Genomic DNA, 20,608 nt, shown 5'->3' on the forward strand with positions numbered 1-20,608 from the left:
ATTTTTTTATATATATATTAGGTGGTCTGAAAAGTTCATAGGCTGACACATAGATGGCGCTACTAGTATTAAATCCATATGATTTTTAGTTAGCCCTAACCTTCAAAAGACACGTGTATAAATTTGACATCTGTCGTGCTATTGGTTTGTGAGTTATATCATTTTAAGTGAAGCAACTTTTATTAGTTTGAAAAAATGGATAAAGAGGAATTTCGTGTGTTAATAAAGCATTGCTTTTTGGCGAAAAAAAATACTATTGAAGCCAAGGCTTGGCTTGATAAACATTATTCGGACTTTGCACCAGAAAAATCAACCGTTGAGAAGTGGTTTGCTAAGTTTAAACGAGGCGAAATGAGAACCGAGAACGATGCACGCAGTGGACGCCCCAAAGAGGCTGTTACCGACAAAAACATAAAAAAGTCCATAAAATAATTTTGGATAACCGTAAAGTGAAGTTGATTGAGATAGCTGAGACCCTACAGATATCAAAGGAACGTGTTGGACATATCGTGAATGAATCTTTGGGTATGCGAAAGCTCTGTTCAAAGTGGGTGCCGCGCGAGCTCACAATCGACCAAAAACAACAACGAATTGATGATTCTGAGCAGTGTTTGGAGCTATTAAATCGTAATAAACCCAAATTTTTGCATCGATATGTGACAATGGATGAAACATGGCTCCATCATTTCACACCGGAGTCCAATCGACAGTCAGCCGAGTGGACTGCACGTGATGAAGTGACTCCAAAGCGTGGAAAGACGCAAAAGTCGGCTGGCAAGGTTGTGGCATCGATATTTTGGGATGCGCATCATATATATAAAGACGGTAATCTGTGTGTGTGTGTGTGTGGGTGTGTGTGTGTGTGGGTGTGTGTGTGTGTGGGTGTGTGTGTGTGTGGGTGTGTGTGTGTGTGGGTGTGTGTGTGTATCTGAACTCAGTAATTTTAGCAAGTTTGATATTTGTTTTGTTTTTTCGATACATTACGAAAAATTACAACTATTGGAAAGATAGAAATGTGGCATACATAAAGCCCCTGCCGTTTGTGGGAAACTATCTAGATGTCATTTTAATGAGGAAAACTTACGGTGAGATGATTCAGGACTTGTACGATGCGTTCCCGAACGAGAAGTATGTTGGTGCGTTCCGAATGCGCAGAAGCAGCTTGATAATAAGGGATCCCGAATTAATAAAGGAAGTGATGATAAAGAGTTTCGACAACTTCCATAACAGATTCTCGGACAATAATGAAAATGTTGAACCATTGCTCTCGAATCTGTTCACGACTAGCGGTGACTATTGGAGAAACACCAGACAGAAACTAACCACTATTTTTACACCAGCAAAATTGAAGAATATGTTGTATTTGATACTAGAGAAGGCAGAAGAGTTTGAAAAGCTTATGGATGTCGTTGTTGAAGATGGGAAAGAATTTGAAGTTACAGAGTTGATGGCTAGATTTACAACAGACGTGATCGGAACTTGCGGTTTTGGGGTGTCTATGAATTCAATGCTAGACACGGAGGCACCTTTCAGAAAAATGGGAAGAGATTATTTTAAAAGGTCTGTCTTCGCTATCGTCAAAGGCTTATTGAAAACATTTTCACCTGGCTTGTTCTATTTCTTTGGTTTAAAACAATTTTCTAAAGATGTTGAAACATTCTTTATGACTACCGTAAAGGAGATGATACATGAGCGTGAGACGACAAATACGAAACGAAATGATTTCATTGACCTGTTGCTCGAGTTGAAACACACAAATGATACAATAGACTTTGAAATCGACGATAAGTTCATGGTGGCTCAAGTTTTTGTATTCTTCTTTGCTGGTTTCGATACTTCGTCAACACTAATGAGTTTCGCTCTGTACGAACTGGCTCGAAATCCAGACATACAGAACAAGCTGAAAATAGAGATCGATACGATCTTGGATAAATCTGGAGGAAAAATGACTTATGAGAACATTATGGAAATGGAGTATTTGGAGATGGTCGTCAACGAAACGATGAGAAAATACCCGGCGCTGGGAGCAATTCCACGAATATATACAAACTTCCGCAAATGGATATTATCATTGAGAAAGGATTATCAGTACTAATACCAGTATTAGGATTACACTACGATCCAAAATACTACCCGAAACCGGAAAAATTCATACCGGAACGATTCACAAAGGATGCCATCAAAGATCGACATCCTATGGTGTTTCTACCTTTTGGAGAAGGTCCTCGCAATTGTATTGGTACGAAATTACATACATCACCATTACTACTATTATTGTACATGTATAAAATAAATGTTTCAATGCGATAACTATTATATTTTAGGTCTGAGATTCGGAAAGATTCAAAGCAAAATTGGACTGATCACATTGCTTCGTTGTTTTTCTATAGAACCGTCACCAAAGACCCAGAAAATTCGGTTCGATCCAACCGTATTTTTAGTGATTCCCAAAAATGGAATATGGTTGAATTTTAAAAAAAGAAATGTTTCGAAATGAGGTTAAAATAAATTCCTGAAATTGTATACAAACAATGAGTTTCATTTAAAATCGATAAACGTTTTTTTACGTTTATCGATTTTATTACAATAAAATCTTGAAATTATAAAAAAATATTTATATTTATATAAAACAGTTTACGATAAATTTATATGTTACGATTAACTCAACCATTGAAAAATAAAAACAAGAACATAATAAAAATGAAGTAAAAAAAGTTAAATAAAAAAAATATACATAAACCCATGGCGTAGAATTATGGACCTATGCCCGTTAAAATTTCAACGGGTGGTTTCGGAAACAAATTGATACATGATTTAATAAAGTTACAATACGAATAGTAATCGGAACTGAAACCGGGAATCGGAACTGAAAAAGTGATCGAAAATTGAAACTGCAACAGGAATCGGCATTCGGAACTGAAACAAGAATTGGGAATTGGAACTGAAAAAGGAATTGGGAACGGGAACCGAAAAAGGAATCGAAATCGATGTACAATAATTATTAATAATACATACATATATATGTATATACATATGTACATATATACATATGTATATACATATGTATAAACATATGTATATACATATTTATATATATATATATATATATATATATATATATATATATATATATATATATATATATATATATAAATATGGATGCTTGTTGGAGAGGTCTTCACCCAGAAGTTTATGGTGAATGGCTGTAAATGATGATGATGATAGGAAATTATGTGTTAATACATGTACATAAACTTTATAGAATCTAGATTAACGAAATTACTGTTAAATATAACGATGTTCATAAAGTAAACATACATACAAGGAAATGGCAATAAAAATAATTACACATTGTTAATAGAAATTTCAATAGTCAGCAATTTATTAAATATGAAGCGATTGTTGAAGATCACAGTTTTTTTTCAAAAAGAGACAGATACGATTCGCAGACACATGTTTCCGAGAGATGATATCGGAAAATATATTGATTTATCTGTAGTTTTTCATGTCTCCACATCAAACTGGCGTGTTTGATTAGTATTGAAACCGAACTTTATTTTTTTATACAAAATAATGACATGTATATGTACATATATGCACATGCATATCAAATCATTCTGAATGAATCATCAACTTTGACGTGAAGTGCGTTATTTGTGAATATTATTATGAGTGATAAGTCGGCTATGAGTATTCATAGTTGGATAATTTATCATCATCGTGATATTAATAACTAGTGTTATGCCCGTTGAAAATTCAACGGGTGGTTTCGGAAAGAAATTGATATATGATTTTAAATAAAGTTACGATACGAATAATAATAGTTAATCGGAATCGGAACTGAAACAGAAATCGGGAATCGGGAATCAGAATTGAAACAGAGATCGGAAATAGGAACTGAAACTGGAATTGAGAATCGGAACTGAAAAAGGAATTGAGAATCGGAACTGAAAAAGGAGTTGAGAATGAGAAAAAGTAATCCGGACCCGGCATACAAAATGCATTCAAAAGTTTAGCTGTTATGTTTAGTTTACAAAATGTAATACTTTCCAATTATAAACAAACGGTTATTGATCTCGCAACCTTGAATATTATTATTACACATAGCAAATTACATACATGATGTGCATTTAGCACACTTTTCCCGGGAAAGACGGTAACCTAGTTGGTAGCGTGTCCGCGCCGATGTGATATCTGGGTTCAATACCTCATGCCCGCTATTTCGAATTCATTTTATTTTTCAAATATCGTTAAAATGTAATTAATTTAATTATTATTTATAATTATTTTCATTGTTGAGTAATATCGCATCTAAATGACTTTAAAGGCACTTTAAAATCTCAATATGTAGTATTTCTATAAATCACAGTCTTGATCAAGTCCAGTTGCAAAGATGTTTGAATCTTAAAATTGTATATTTGCATCTACGGAACGAGAGGTGCTGTATTACATAAAAATTAAATCAGCTGATAACTAAAAATGTCTTGTGCAAAAAGTACTGCCTGTCCACGAAACCCATATTGTCCAAAAAGACCATCGTATTTGATGATTTTCATAAAAGGAATAACCCTGGACAAGAGACGGACCTCACATTGTGATAGACGTTCAATCACATCAGGGATAGCACCAGGATCCAAGCTGTTCCAGAAAGCCTTGGGAGGGGGAGTAGTCTTCCTGCTGGATAAATGCTTTTTGCATCGAAAACACAATAGTAAAACTGTTTTCTGGGCAAAAACAGTATTTAAATATTCTGGAGATGTCGAAGAGAATCTATATGCAGTAACTTGATTAGGATAACACAGTTTTGTACATACCTCGCAAGATTTATCACAAAATGTGTAGATAGCATTATCGAACCGTGTAATTAGTTTATCTCTTAACGAAGGCCGTGACGTCGCCGTGGTCGAAAATTCCTCATGAGCCGTAGTAATTTTGTTAAGGTAATAATCACGATTATCTAGTGTCCTTCTTGCTTTAGTGGCTGTATCCTCATTCGCTTGGGATTGTAAACGGTTAAGTCTCCTTTTTGCATTTCGCCGTATCCGACATAATTTCGTCTCCATAATATTAAATACCTGGAAATGGCTTATAAACAATAATATGTATAATATAATAATAAAAGATCGTAAAATATCGCAAGGCGGTTAAAAAGTAGTTAGAAATCCTTGCGGAACGGTCAGTTAACGAGAACCTATAGAGCAAATTTTATAAAATATAGAGTGAATTAAAGGCGTTTAAACAATTAAAATGTGATATGGCCATATCAAGGCGAAAAAGTTGGAAGACACGGGACGAACGCTTGTTAAACGCGTTGTATACGATATTTTATCTCCAACGTAATGGCAGACGATACATTAACGTATATTGATGACCAAAATGAGCAATATGGCAAAGTATGAAAACGATCGGATAAGAGATAAAAATGACCACTAACACGAAAGCCATGTGAAACGTAAAGAAGGTATGTAGAAACGCCGACGTCGGTTTTTGTCAAATGTTTTTTTTACCGATCATCCACTGCCGAAATTGTGTGTGAACACAGTAGCATATCGTGAAGACTTTTAAGAAATAATAACATGATTATTTTTCGCTCGTAAGCAGATAAATTATAATATTTCTCTGGTTGTAAATGCGTATCGCCGTAATTCAAAACATTGTTGTAATTCAAAACATCAACGATGATCTAATTTTAGCTCAATCTCGCTCTTTAGCTTAATTTTGCTATTTAATTTCAATTTTTTAATTTAATTTTTATTTCGATATTTTGTACGAAACTGGTTTTAAAAGTTGGCCTGGGGGCCGTTCGTTGGCTTGGTGCGTACGTAGCATAAGACGAGTGTACATTATCGATTGAATAAATAAATAAATAATGTTAAATTAAGTTACATTTCAGTTCTACTACTGTGAAATACTAGAAATTTTTACCGTCCTCAGCAACTTTAAAGCAATATAAATCGAGAACAATTAACAATCACAAAACTTTCCCCATTGCGTATTAAACTTAAGCCATAATATTGTCGTATTACGAAATAAATCATCCCCCAAATATAAAGTTTCCAACGAAATAATTGAGTTTCCTCTCTTTTTTTTTAATAATAATAATAAAGAGAGAAAATAACACAACGACAACGAATTCATTTCAAACGTTTAATACAATACGCATATGTATAATATATAAAATATTCAGTGTTTACTCGTCAAATTAGAGACATGTTGTACACTTGCGCCTTTATTTATTTCACTTGTCTTATTTCTTATTCTACAAGATAGCACAAATAAAGAAGGGCACGTCAGTCCTCGGCTAGTATCAATTTTCAGCGGAAAATCTGTTCTCATATGTACTCAAGTAATAGAGAGAACGCGTGCGAAATGGCATCACGTACCATTCTCGCTTCCAAATATGCCATTAGGCGAAATTGTGAACAAAAAGGGGAAAGAAAAAACACGCCGACAAAGTCAACATAGTTTTTTCGGACGCCACGTCTTGTCAACAGCTGAGGGAAATAAATTGTAAAATAATCGAAAAAAAAAACTGAACGACGTGAAACTGAAAGAGTTTCATTTTCCAGACGCGCTATCATCAAATTGAAGTTGTAAGCGAACGCCACTAGCAGTCCTCGGAGGCAATCACGAAAGTCGTTAAGGAGTTACAATCGAGGCAGTTAGTTGGCCAACCCTCGTATACTTGCAGTCGTTTAATTAATTTTCAAACGGCCAATTAATACAATTATACATAATCGAAATTAAATGCCCCCACCCCCTCGAATATCCGTAATTTTTTAACGAATCATTGCACAAAAACGCATTGAAATTTATTATTCATATTGTATATTTTATCATTATCTTCATTGTATGTACATATTTACATACATACATACATAGTTATTTACTTATTTACACAATTCACAACAACAATTGGCATTATTATTTACCTAAACATATCGAGTAAATACTATATGTATGTACGTTGCAATCATATTGCGTGAAACGCTTCGAATACTAACCTTTCCAAGATCCAAATAATACAAAATAAATCCCTAAAAATAGTTTATAATACACCCATATATACTTGAAACTTAAAAAACTGCATGCCATAAATAATATTCCGTTTGTTACAGACATTACTAACAAACTAACCAGTAGATTCTATGACAGAATCACTAATAACCATCCTAAGTCTGCGTCTCGGTGATTACAACAAAATGTCTATACCCTTCAGGTATAAACAAAATCTGCTTTAGATCATCGACTTTAGAGAGTCTTTAATTAATATTATGTATTAGATGTATTATGACCATTTATAAGAATTGTAAATAGATTTTTGAGCTCTTTTTCCTATTATGCTGTAGGTACATTAAAATTTAGAATAATTATTATATAATACTACGATTACTAACTAAATTAAATTAGATTGAATAGATTGAATATTCTGACCGAAATCGAAATTTTTTAAAAATATTTTTGTTGATTAGCTGGCAATGTATTTCTAGGTATAACATTTTACAATATTGTAGATATCTTGGAAAGTGAGAAACCACTATAAATAAAAACCCGTTAAAAATCTTAAGAAAATTTGGTTACATTGCACGGTTAAGGCGAGCGTGCATTAATAAAATCTGACAAAACGTGAGGGTGGCGGAAAGGCAAATTACCATACTACTAGGTCTACTTACCATAAGACGTCAAGATGTCAAAATTGTAGTATTTTCACTAGCCTCTTCTCAATTCGTTTCCGATTTTTTCGTCTGATGAAATTTGGTTTCTTATCCGATCGTTTTCAAACTTTTCCATTTTGCTCGGTTTAGTCATAAATATATGTGGAAATCAAATCCGCCATTACGATGGTGAAAAATAATCGTAATAGACTCGTTTGAAAATACTCCATTTTCGTTCTCGGTTACGTCTATTTGCCGTATTTATGCACGTTGCCGGATTTATCCAAACTGTTCCGATCATAGATCTAGAATATACATCAATGGTTCCGATCGTTTTTTCCCTTTTCGCCACCCCCCCTTGTGTCAGATTTTAATTGTTTAAACGCCTATAACTTTTTCTTTTTTCACTCTATATTTTATATTTTTTTTCATTTTTTTTCACCATTCACCATTCATGAGGAGATGACTCAAGAACGCGAGAAGACAAAGACGAAACGCAACGACTTCATTGACCTGTTGCTCGAGTTGAAACACCAAAATGATAAAATAGACATTGAAATCGACGACAAGTTCATGGCAGCTCAAGTTTTTGTATTCTTCATCGCCGGTTTTGAAACTTCGTCAACACTCATGAGTTTCGCTCTGTACGAATTGGCTCGACATCCAGACATACAGAACAAGCTGAAAATGGAGATCGATACGATCTTGGACAAATCTGGAGGAAAAATGACATACGAGAATATTATGGAAATGGAGTATTTGGAGATGGTCGTCAACGAAACTATGAGAAAGTACCCGGCGCTGGGAACGATTCCACGAATATGCACCAACGCGTACAAAATTCCGCAAACAGATACAATCATTGAGAAAGGAGTATCGGTGATAATTCCGGTATTAGGATTGCACTACGATCTAAAATACTATCCGGAACCGGAAAAATTCATACCAGAACGATTCACAAAGGATGCCATTAAAGATCGGCATCCTATGGTGTTTCTACCTTTTGGAGATGGTCCTCGCAATTGTATTGGTATGAAATTACATCACAATTACTCCTAATATTATATATTGCTGTCGGTTCCCTCATCACTGAGGATCGTGACTATGATGTGCGGTCAACCAGCTGCCTCCATTCAGTTCTAAATTCGGCCAGGCGAAGACTTGCTACCGTGGAAGCGCCCGTCGCTGCAGATACTTGGTCAGTCCAGCGTGCGGGGGATCTGCCTCTGGCTCTTCTGCCTTCGACGCTACCAACCACAACCAACCGCTCCAGGCTCTCCTCACCTCTTCGTGCAATGTGGCCGAAGAACTGCAATATACGTTTCAGGCATATTGTTGACAATCTATCCTTGATTTTCAATTCTTCAAGAATAGACACATTCGTGCGTTTGTCGGTCCAAGGCACGCGCAGTAGCCGTCTCCAGGACCACATCTCGAAGGCATCGATTCTCCGTCTATCCGCCGCCTTCATGGTCCACGTCTCGACACCATAAAGGCAGACAGAAAAAACGAGACTCTTCACGAGACGGATTTTGACAGCAGTTGTAATGGCTCTATTCTTCCAAATCTTCGTTAGTTGTGACATTGCCGATTTTGCTAATGTAATCCGGCGCCGTATTTCCAATTCGCTGCCGCCGTTGTTAGATATGAGTGACCCCAGATAGACAAAATTATCAACCACATCTATACCGTTTAAAGCTGAGTTGTTGTTTTGCAGCTGTTGGTGACGGTCAATTATCATAATTTTTGTTTTGGGGCGGTTTATCTGGAGGCCAAGCACATTACTCTCTGTCTCAACACGACGGATCAGTTCGGCCATTTCTTCATGATTATTAGCTATGAGCGTTGTGTCATCCGCATACCGAAGATTGGATAGTTTTTTTCCACCAATGGACACTCCACCCTTCCAACCATCCAGTGCTCTACGCATTATATACTCTCCATATATATTAAATAGGTCTGGAGATAATATACACCCTTGCCTTACTCCACGTTGTACTCGAAAATTTGTCGAGTTTAGCGAATTGATTCGAACTACTGCATTGTTATCATTATACAAGTTATGTATTATCTTTACAAGATGCATGGGGACTCCCATGTCCAGTAGAACTTTCCACAGATAGTCCCAGTTCACAAAGTCAAAAGCTTTTTTATAGTCTATAAAACAAAGAACGGCTGGAGTTTGAAACTCCCGACATTTTTCAATGAGTTGACGTATATTCAGTATTTGTTCCCTCGTCCCTTTGCCTTTTACAAACCCTGCTTGTTCGTTCGGTATTTGCCATCCAAGGTAACTGCTCAAACGATCTTTAATTATATACAGCAATACTTTACTAGAGTGCGATATTAAGGCTAAGGTCCTGTAATTCTCGCATTTTTTTGTAGATCCTTTCTTGTGTAAGGGAATGAATATTGAATTGACCCAATCTTTCGGCCATACTCCGTTTACCCAGATCTTGTTGCACATATTACATAGCGCCTTTATCGCAGTTTCACCAAGCTCTTTCAGAAGTTCAGCTTGTATACCATCGCTGCCAGGAGACTTTTTACATTTCAGTTTCTTTATGGCATTTACAACTTCAGATGTCAAGATGTCAGGCTCCCTGACATCATCAATTAGGGAAACAATTGAGGTCGACGAACTACCACTGTACAATTCCGAACAGTATTCTTTCCATCGGTTGAGTATCACATCAATATCTGTAAGCGTGTTTCCAAATTGATCATCTATTGTCCAAGTTTTGGGTGAAAATTTTTGAGTGACGATTTTTACTTTGTGAAAAATATCCCTTGCCTGATTCTTTAATGCGTGTTTTTCTATCTCCTCACATATGTCATTTATATATTTAGCTTTATCCCGCCTACAACTCCTTTGAATATCTTTATGTAATATTGCATACCTTTCAAGATATTCTGTCGATGTTATGCCAGTTTGTTTAAGTCTTTTACGTTCTTTTATCTTAACCCAAGTTGAATCAGAGATAAAAGACTTACGATGTTCATTTTGCGGTGTTTGATGTTTTCTGGCATACCGAATTATGAGATCTTTAAAAATTTTCCAAGACTCTTCTACATCTACATTAGGATTTATTTGGAATTCTGCATCTTTTTCTCTGATTACATTGCCAAAATTAATTACATCATCATTGGTGAGTTTAATTGCTTTATTTTGATGTCTTTTAATCATTTTCAATTTCAGTCGAAATTTAGCAACAAGTAAGTTATGGTCCGATCCGCAATCTGCACCTGGATATGTTTTGACGTTATGTATCGATGATTTCCATCTAGAATTTATTAATACATAATCGATTTGGTTGCGGTGACGATCCCCAGGAGATATCCAAGTGTACAATCGCCTAGGATGATGTTGAAACCAAGTATTCATAATGGACATTTTATTTTCAATGCAGAAACTTATAAGTTTCTCTCCTCTCTCATTTTGAATACCCAATCCATATTTACCTACTATGTTATCAATGTTGCTATTATTACCGACTTTGGCATTAAAATCACCAAGAATGATGGTCATTTCTTTGTTTGAGATATTTGACAATGTATCGAGTAGTGAAGCATAGAACGCATTTATTTTAATATCTTCGGCATCTGCAGTAGGAGCATATACTTGAAGGATGTTTAGTTTATACGGATGCGTGTTGAGTTTTAAGTGTATAAGTCTGTCACTTATGGGGTTGTAGCCAATTAGTGCACTGGTTAATTTAGATGCTAAGATCACCGCGACACCGCTATGTGACGAATCTTGGTTACCAGAAAAATATATCGTATTTCCATTTGAAGTTTTATAATGGCCGTTGTTCTTCCAGTGCGTTTCCGAGATTCCGAGTATATCTAGCCCATGACTGTACATCTCTTTCTCAACAACCAGTGTTTTCCCAGGATTCAGGAGTCCTCTAACGTTCCAAGTACCTATTTTGGATTTGTTCCGTAAAGTTTCTCCAGTCGCATATTTTCCACATGATGCCTGGTGAGTCACATGCATGTGGCCAGTAGCCAATTTCACACCGTGAGACCTGGAACCTCGAAGGCGCCGGGTGTCAGCCGGAGAGTCAGACTTCTTCACACTTTTATTTTTGTACATCATAGTTATCTTGGGAGAATACTGCAGTGGATTCCCACTTCCTTCTACAGCGCAGTAAATGTTTTGACATCTTATACTGGCAGAGCTGCTGCCCACTACCAGGGATTTATTATAGAGTTTCCTTCTCTGTCAAAGATGATACGGTACCTTCGAAAACCGGGTTGTGCTTTTGTTAAGCGGCGGCACTTACTCGCCGCTGACCTGAGACCGTCATAGTGTTGTGTGACATTTTATAGAGTGAAACTTACCACGGATTCACTCATCACCACTCTTATCTCAGCGCTCCTTGTCCAGGACCACCATGTCGCCATGGCAGTTGACTGCAAGAGTCGTTCCCCTATTTGCAACTTGGGGACCTGAGCGGTTGCATGGAGCTCTGCTCTGAGCTTATTAATTACTCCGTGCGGACGGACGTGTGTTTCCATTTATGATATATTTACATATATAGACAGTTTATTCACAATCATAATATTTATGAAATTAGTACCAAACAATAACGTTAACGTTGAGTACAAGTATCCAATATCAAATATTAAATTATCAAAACTAAATATTAAATAATTCAACACTCAATATTAAATAATCAATTATGAAATAATTCAACACTCAACATTAAATAATCAATTATGAAATAATTCAACATTAAATATCAAACCATTCACTCAATATTAAATATGAAATAATTCAACGTTAAATATTATCAATACTATCATTAATAAATCAATCGACGTTAATAGTAAATTATTATCAAAAGAAATGTGATCGAAATTATGTGGGTAATTATGTAAATATGAAAATATTATAAATTTAAATTCCATTTAAAAAATATGAAATCAAGCATAGGTAATGATTCTGAATATGTACTAACTTGCGAGGCGCCAGAAGAGCTACATACTCATCCCAGCACCTCCTCTTTAGCTCCAATTTAACACAAAATTCTACATACTTATCGGGAACAACACACAAACACACGTCCGCACCGAGCTCGCTCAACCCGCGAATATATGTAATACATGTATATATGTAATATATGTAATACAATATTATATAATACATGTATAAAAATAATGTTTTATAATTTTATATTTTTTAGGTCTCAGATTTGGAAAGATACAAAGCAAAATTGGACTAATCACATTGCTTCGTTGTTTTTCAATAGAACCATCACCGAAGACACAGAATATTCGTTTCGATCCGACCGTATTTGTCACGAGTTCTAAAAATGGAATATGGTTGAATTTTAAAAAAAGAAATGTGTCGATGTGAGATTAAAATAAAATCCTGAAATTGTATACAAACAACGAGTTTTATTTAAAAATCGATAAATGATTTTTTACTTTTATGTTACGTTAATTATAGCTCATTTAATGAAAAATAAGAACAATAACAGAATAAAAATAAAGTTATTACATCACAATTGCTACTTTAATTATACTACTTTATATCTGTCCAAATCAACTCGGGTAACCCAATCAACTCTGTGAGCAGATTCTCGTTCTACATAACACTCGATGACTACAATCGAATAGTAATATGAACACATTCAAAACTTAAAAGACGTTTAATGAAATTTATTGGCTTTTTTTATCTAAAACCACCCAAAACTTCGAAAGAAAACATTCTTTGAACTATTGACCATACCCACCTGAGGATAGATAAAATGAAGGAACTTAAATGAATAATCATCTCTAAATTTACATGCTAAAATTTGATAGTTTTTTGACGTATGTATTTATTTGTAGGTACATGGTTTTAGCATTGCTAAAAGAAAATGTTGCTGTTGACACACACACACGGGTTTTGTAAAATCAAAGATGTTGAAGAGGATGCATTATGGAAGTTTTTATAAAATATAAAAAAAATACATTAAAATTTTAACAAGTAAGAATATTCGTTAATTATTATTTCATTTTTTATAAATATTTGAACTACCAATATTAAGATACAACCTTTTTTTAGTTTTAGTTTAGTTTATACGGGGGGGGGGGGGGGGTCGTGAAAATTGAACTCATACCTGGTTCTTTTTTATTTAGCACTTCACCACTGGTTATGACCTTAGTTGTTGGTTAACCCTTGTAAACTATAAGCCGTTTAATTAATTATCAAAAGGCCAATTAATGCCATGCCACCTCACAACTCTTTTTGAACGAATCATTGCATAAATTGTGCCACTGTGCTTAAATTGTTTAGTGGCCAAGATTTAGAAAAAATGCAAAAAATACAGAATAAAGCTATGAGAGGTATTTTGAATGTGAGTAGATTTGTGATTAGAGTATTGGAAGTATGTTAGATGAATTAGGATGGATGAGTATTAGAATTAGTCTAAATATTAGTACATACATTGTCTTTTGTTTATAAGTTAGATCATAAGTTATTACCTAAGTATTTTGATGATTATATAATAAGGAATAGTGATAAACATAGGAAATACTAGAAATAAGGACAAACTAGTTGTAAGTAGAGTAAGAAAAAATCAGACAGCTGGGGGTGTTTTTCACAAGGGTGTGCTCATGTATAATGCCCTCCTGAGTGCATCAGGTCTGCTAAAAACAGGGATGCATTCCTGCGAGGTGCGAAGAGACACCTCTGTGAGGGACAGTACATATAAGTTAATTATACATTTTAGAGTATAATAATTAAGATGTATTTTTTAATTAGCTTGATAGCTAAAATATATATAAATAAATAAATAAAAACGCAAAGGAATTTATTATTCATAATGAATCTATGTATGTGAGTGTTCATATTGTGTCTCATCGTTATCTTCATTCAATATGTACATATGTACATATGTAGTTATCATCTTTTACTTGTTGACATACTTAACAACACTAGTTGTCATCGGTACATTACGAGAAATAGCTATATGCACGTTCCGATCATAATGCGTGAAAATTTCAATTCATTAATTTTTTACAACGTATAAATGTAGCAACTGGTTAAGCAAATATTTACTATAAGTTGAGATTGTTCTTGGGCTAAACCGAATAATTTTATAAATTTTATTGTTGATTACACTGAGCAACAAAGAATCACGTTTTTAACTTTATTTACATACTTACTGAAACAGAGATTAATCAATCTTTAATAAGTTTGACTCATTAAATTCTAGTTTATGAGATATGAGTGTTAAAAAAACGCCAATGCAAATTTGGCTTTTGCAGTATATAACTTAAAATCTACCATTGATGTGCCAAAAGTGAGTATTGGAATCAATAGTTCGCCATTTTTTCTATTGATTGTGATTATTTTTTGCTTTAACATACGTATGATTAATTATTTCGTGAATTTTAATAGTTAAGAGACGAGATATGACTTTTCTTATAGATCTATGCCCAGTGAATACGAATCTGGTAATAAAAAATGTTGATTGGCTCGAGGTTCGGAGATATATGTATGTGTTTTTTAAATCGCGCAATTTTTCTATATCTTGGAGTTGTTCGGTGGATGTCTCAAAATCTGTCAATTTCCTGTTCAAAATGAATATTGGATTCTATAGTCGGGTATTTTATCTTTTATTTGTAATACTTTTCAGCTTTCAAATCTCTCTAAGTAGTCGTCCAGTTTATATCAATAGTCAAAAGTACGTATTTTCACTTGGGATTTTTTTCCACTGTTAATACTATTTTATATTGAATATTTTCTATTGAAACATGGTTATTGGGATATCGTTCTGGCCACAATATTTTTTGTTTTCGTTTAAAAAGGTTAATTGGAAGTGTGCCTAATTTTAAATCGGTAAAATTACGAGCTAAAAGCTCGTACTAGTATTTACTCGTATTTATCTAATAACAAACAAGCTCATGTCTCATTAGTTTTTTTTTTCATTTTCATTTTTCATCTTTGTCTTAGTACATATAAGTATTTTAAAGCAAGTAAAAATCATAATCAATAGATATACCTCCCAAATATTGATTTTAATACTCATTTTTGGCATTGCATTACTATATTTTGAGTAAAAGACTGCAAAAGCCAAAAATTGCACACTTTTTTTAATCGCTCATTTCTCATAAACGGAATGAAACCAACAAAAAATATTGTCATATTCGAATTTAATGAATCAAACTTAGTAAAAATTGATTAATTTCCGCTGAGTGTTATCTATTTTCTAATTTTTACTTTTTCCGCTCTGGAAGACAAATGAGATATCACTGTATATAAAAACCCGTCTTAAAACAACTTGGTTACATGGCACGGTAAAGCCAAGTATGCATTAAAATTGTTTCATCGGAGTCGCCATGATAATAAAAAGCAGACCTAATCGTAGAGGTAGCTGTAGTTTTCTGGTTAACTTTTTTTACATAATTTTGATTAATGATCGTTAGATAGATTGAAACAATTCAATTTAACCGACGTCACTTATCCGCTCCAATAGGACTCTTCCAATGACGATTCTCAATTTAATCAATTGACCGGTGCCATGTATTTCCATGTGTTCGTTTTGATTCGTTCACACTGGTGCCAGTATAGGGCTTGTAAGCCGGCTTAAACCGAAACCGAAAAACCGGCTTTTTGAAAATTTTTCAAAAACCAAAAGCCGGCTTTTTTGGCTCAAATCAACCAGATTTTTAAGGTTTTATTTGATTAATGTTTTTTTCCTCAAAACTAACAATAATGAATTTCAAATTTCTATGAAAGATCAAAACAAATGTGTATATTTAAACTCTAGATAAGGTAATATATTCCTTTGAACAACAAAAAAAGGTATAACACTTTCTTTGAGCGGTTTATTATTGAGATTTAGTAATGGACGAAGACCAGGTCATAAACCAATAAAATATTATTGAAAGTAGTTTCTATGACCTACACAAGTTCAGATATAAAAGCATAGAAAACATTATTACCGTAAAGCTTTGTACTTGACAACAACAAAAAAGTAGTTGTAAACTCAAATGCTTCATGGAAAAATGCATGGGAGTTTCCGGAATATAATTTATTTTTCTTCAAAGGAAGCCCTTAAAATTTTGAGGCCACATAACTACTTTTTATTATTTAATTTTAAAATGTTTGTGATATGTCGTTTCTAATGACTTCCTTTTTGAAATTTGTAACGGTTTGACAAGCTTTTGGATTTTTAAGCTCAAACAGATGCTTAAAAATAACTTCAAAAGATGGGAATATTTCATAGGTTATTACGTTTTCGGACACAACGTTGAGCGCACCAAATTCATCTCAGCATTATTCTTAATATCTATTCACGACTCCATTATTATAGTTTTTTACGAGATAAGACATTCGTTTTTAATAATATATTCTTGATAGGAGCTTATTTAAATAATTTAATTATTTGTGCGTATTTAGAATCTGCCATTTTACGGCTGTTTTATATAATTCAAATTGTATTATTTGTAATAATAATATCTAAAATAATGATCTTATGGAAATCCATAATGTTTATAACTCAATTTAATTTATAAAAAACTATTTTTTGCATTATATAATATATGTTTACAATATAAAAATTGAAAATAAAAAAAAAATAATTTTCTGAAACCGGTGAAAGCCGGCCAACCGGCTTTTTACATATAAAAAACCGAAAACCGGCTTTTTCTTCAGGGCGGTTTTTTGGAATCCCTAGTCCCAGTCATAACACATTTGATGTTGATGCAAGTTTTCTGAAACTAATTTATCCCGTCAACTATTTTATCTTCAATAATGTCTCTCTTCGTACGAATAGCTAATATGCATAATATAAAGTGATGATGATAATAGTAACACACGCGATGATGTTATAGAATTCAATTTATTGACATAGAAAATGATATCTGAGAAGAATAGCTAATTTTGATAATAATCAACAAGCAAACAATTAATTTTAAATAACGATGTATAGAAAAACACTTAAGTGGCGATCGGGGCTAAGTCTAATTTCAGTCAATATAAGAATATAAAATATGTAAAGAAAAATATAATATAGTATGTATTTTATTACAAATGATTTTTGGGACACCTTGTTTTTTTTCAACAATCTATAGCCATGCATTATGTGTGTACACGAGTTAGATACATAACTTTTTAATTCAGTTGAATGTACGTCGTCGAACGATTCGATAAAATGTTTAACATTGAGTTTTCGTATTTCAATTCGGTAATTTTAGCGAGCTTAGTACTCGTTTTGTTTTTTCGATACATCACCAAAAATTACAACTATTGGAAGGATAGAAATGTGGCGTATATAAAACCGTTGCCGTTTGTGGGAAACTATCTGGATGCCATTTTAATGAAGAAAACTGTCGGTCAGATAAATCAGCACTTGTATGATGCGTTTCCGAATGAAAAGTATGTGGGTGCGTTCCGAATGCGAAGCATCAACTTGCTAATAAAGGATCCCGAATTAATAAAGGAAGTGATGATAAAAAGCTTCAACAACTTTCATAACAGATTTTCAGGCAACAATGAAAACGTTGATCCATTACTTTCGAATCTGTTTTCGACTAGCGACGACAATTGGAGGAACGCCAGACAGAAGCTGACCCCTATTTTTACGACGGCAAAATTGAAGAATATGCTGTATTTGATTCTAGAGAAGGGAAAAGAGTTTGAAAAGCTTTTGGACGTCGTCATTGAAGATGGAAAAGATTTTGAAGTTAAAGAACTGATGGCTAGATTTACAACTGATGTGATCGGAACTTGCGGTTTTGGGGTGTCTATGAATTCAATGCTAGACACGGAGGCACCTTTCAGAAAAATGGGAAGAGATTTTTTTAAAAGGTCTATCTTCACTATCGTCAAAGGTTTATTGAAAACATTTTCACCGGGCTTGTTCTATTTCTTAGGCTTTAAATTGTTTCCCAAACGCATTGAAACATTCTTCATGACTACCGTAAAGGAGATGACTCAAGAACGCGAGACGACAAAGACGAAACGCAACGACTTTATTGACCTGTTGCTCGAGTTGAAACACCAAAATGATAAAATAGACTTTGAAATCGACGACAAGTTCATGGCGGCTCAAGTTTTTGTATTCTTCATCGCCGGTTTTGAAACTTCGTCGACGCTCATGAGTTTCGCTCTGTACGAACTGGCTCGACATAAAGACATACAGAGCAAGTTGATAATGGAGATTGATACGATCTTGGATAAATCTGGAGGAAAAATGACCTATGAGAACATTATGGAAATGGATTATTTGGAGATGGTCGTCAACGAAACGATGAGAAAATACCCGGCATTGGGAATGATTCCGCGAATATGCACCAATGCGTACAAAATTCCACAATCTGATATAATCATTGAGAAAGGAGTATCAGTGATAATTCCGGTATTAGGATTACACTACGATCCGAAATACTATCCGGAACCGGAAAAATTCATACCGGAACGTTTCACAAAGGATGCCATTAAAGATCGGCATCCTATGGTGTTTCTACCTTTTGGAGAAGGTCCTCGCAATTGCATTGGTATGAAATTACATCATAATTACTACTACTATTACATAATACATGTATAAAAAAAAAATTTATAATTTTATATTTTTTAGGTCTCAGATTTGGAAAGATACAAAGCAAAATTGGACTGATCACTTTGCTTCGTCGTTATTCAGTAGAACCGTCACCGAAAACACAAAATATTCGGTTCGATCCAGCCGTATTTATAATGAGTCCTAAGAATGGAATATGGTTGAATTTTAAAAAAAGAAATGTGTCAATGTGAGATTGAAATAAAATCCTGAAATTGTATACAAGTAAAAGTGTTTTATTTTAAATATCGATTAATGCACTTTTACGTATATGTTTAACTTAACCAATGAAAAGCAAAAACAAGACTAATCCATGACTTTATTTATGTATTTGAGGGATATAAGAAGCATTATATAAAAAACAATATTCGATGATGAAACATATTATACATACACGTTCACACATACCAGCTATGAGAGCATTTTCGATACAAATTGGGCGCAAATGTAAGGAAATTTACACAAGACAAAAGTTCTACATTCAGCTTTTATTTATTTTTTTGTTACTCAAAATTTATAATTTAAAAGGTCAAAATAAAATATGAAATTCCAACCAAAACCTTATCATCTTAAGAAATATAAATTTTATAACATTGGTATAAGAATTATACTTGAATTTTCTTGTGAAGATCACACATATTTAAAGGGTCACACATATTTAAAGAACACACATATTGAAAGGGAACAAAAGGAAACTGCCACTTCCGGTTGATTTTACTTATAACTTGATATCAAGCTTAAAATTTGAGATATGAAATCTTAGTTCAATGCATTCAAAGTCTTTAGAGAAAAAAATAAAAAAAACCTCCATTCATAAATATTTAAAAAATATAATTGCTTATAAAATTTATAATTTATATTATATGGAAAATAACTTCATTGATTAGTTGAGCGATTTGCGAGATAATTGAATCCAATAACTTAAAAAAAAAGAAGACACACATAAGGTGAGGTACCATTTCCGGTCAAAGTAAGAATTTGCATCATATCGATTAACATTTAAGTAAGCGATCCTAAATTTCAGTTCGATATGATTAACGGTGTTCAAAAAATCGTGTTTTAAGTGTGTTCATTTTTCATACAACAGTCATAGTGGTTATAAATTGCATATTTTTTAAACTTTGGATTAATTCTAGTGGATGTATAACAGATGTGCGGAGTGCAAAAATATCTACTTTTGATTATTTAAATTTAATGAAATATATATTTTTAACGGAATTATTGAAGTTGGGCGGAAAGCAATCGTTGATAGCTTCATTAAATACCTGTGCATGGCGAATGTGTCATTTGGTGGGCAATGCAGATTTTGCTATTTGTAGTGCTTCTATGTTTGAAGAGGTAGATAACAGTTACAGTAACAGTAACTTACGATCGGCATGCCGAGATGCTGTGAATCTG

At 33.8% G+C, this 20,608-nt stretch overlaps 1 protein-coding gene and 1 pseudogene across 2 annotated transcripts; both read left to right on the plus strand.

The window, feature by feature from the left end:
* The first annotated feature begins 1,029 nt into the window (after nucleotides 1-1,029).
* LOC143910478 (putative cytochrome P450 6a13) lies at nucleotides 1,030-13,017 on the plus strand (annotated as a pseudogene). Its single transcript, XR_013260491.1, has 4 exons — nucleotides 1,030-2,239; nucleotides 2,325-2,440; nucleotides 8,118-8,685; nucleotides 12,845-13,017. The product of XR_013260491.1 is annotated as a putative cytochrome P450 6a13 (transcript).
* A 4,715-nt stretch (nucleotides 13,018-17,732) lies between these two features.
* Nucleotides 17,733-19,762, plus strand: LOC143910228 (cytochrome P450 6B1-like). Its single transcript, XM_077428617.1, has 2 exons — nucleotides 17,733-19,151; nucleotides 19,232-19,762. The coding sequence occupies exons 1-2, from the start codon at nucleotides 17,780-17,782 to the stop codon at nucleotides 19,402-19,404; spliced, it is 1,545 nt and encodes a 514-aa protein (XP_077284743.1). The 5' UTR covers nucleotides 17,733-17,779; the 3' UTR covers nucleotides 19,405-19,762.
* Nucleotides 19,763-20,608: the final 846 nt, after the last annotated feature.

The sequence above is a fragment of the Arctopsyche grandis genome, chromosome 4 (assembly GCF_051622035.1).
Source record: "Arctopsyche grandis isolate Sample6627 chromosome 4, ASM5162203v2, whole genome shotgun sequence".
NCBI classification, from domain to species: Eukaryota; Metazoa; Arthropoda; class Insecta; order Trichoptera; family Hydropsychidae; genus Arctopsyche; species Arctopsyche grandis.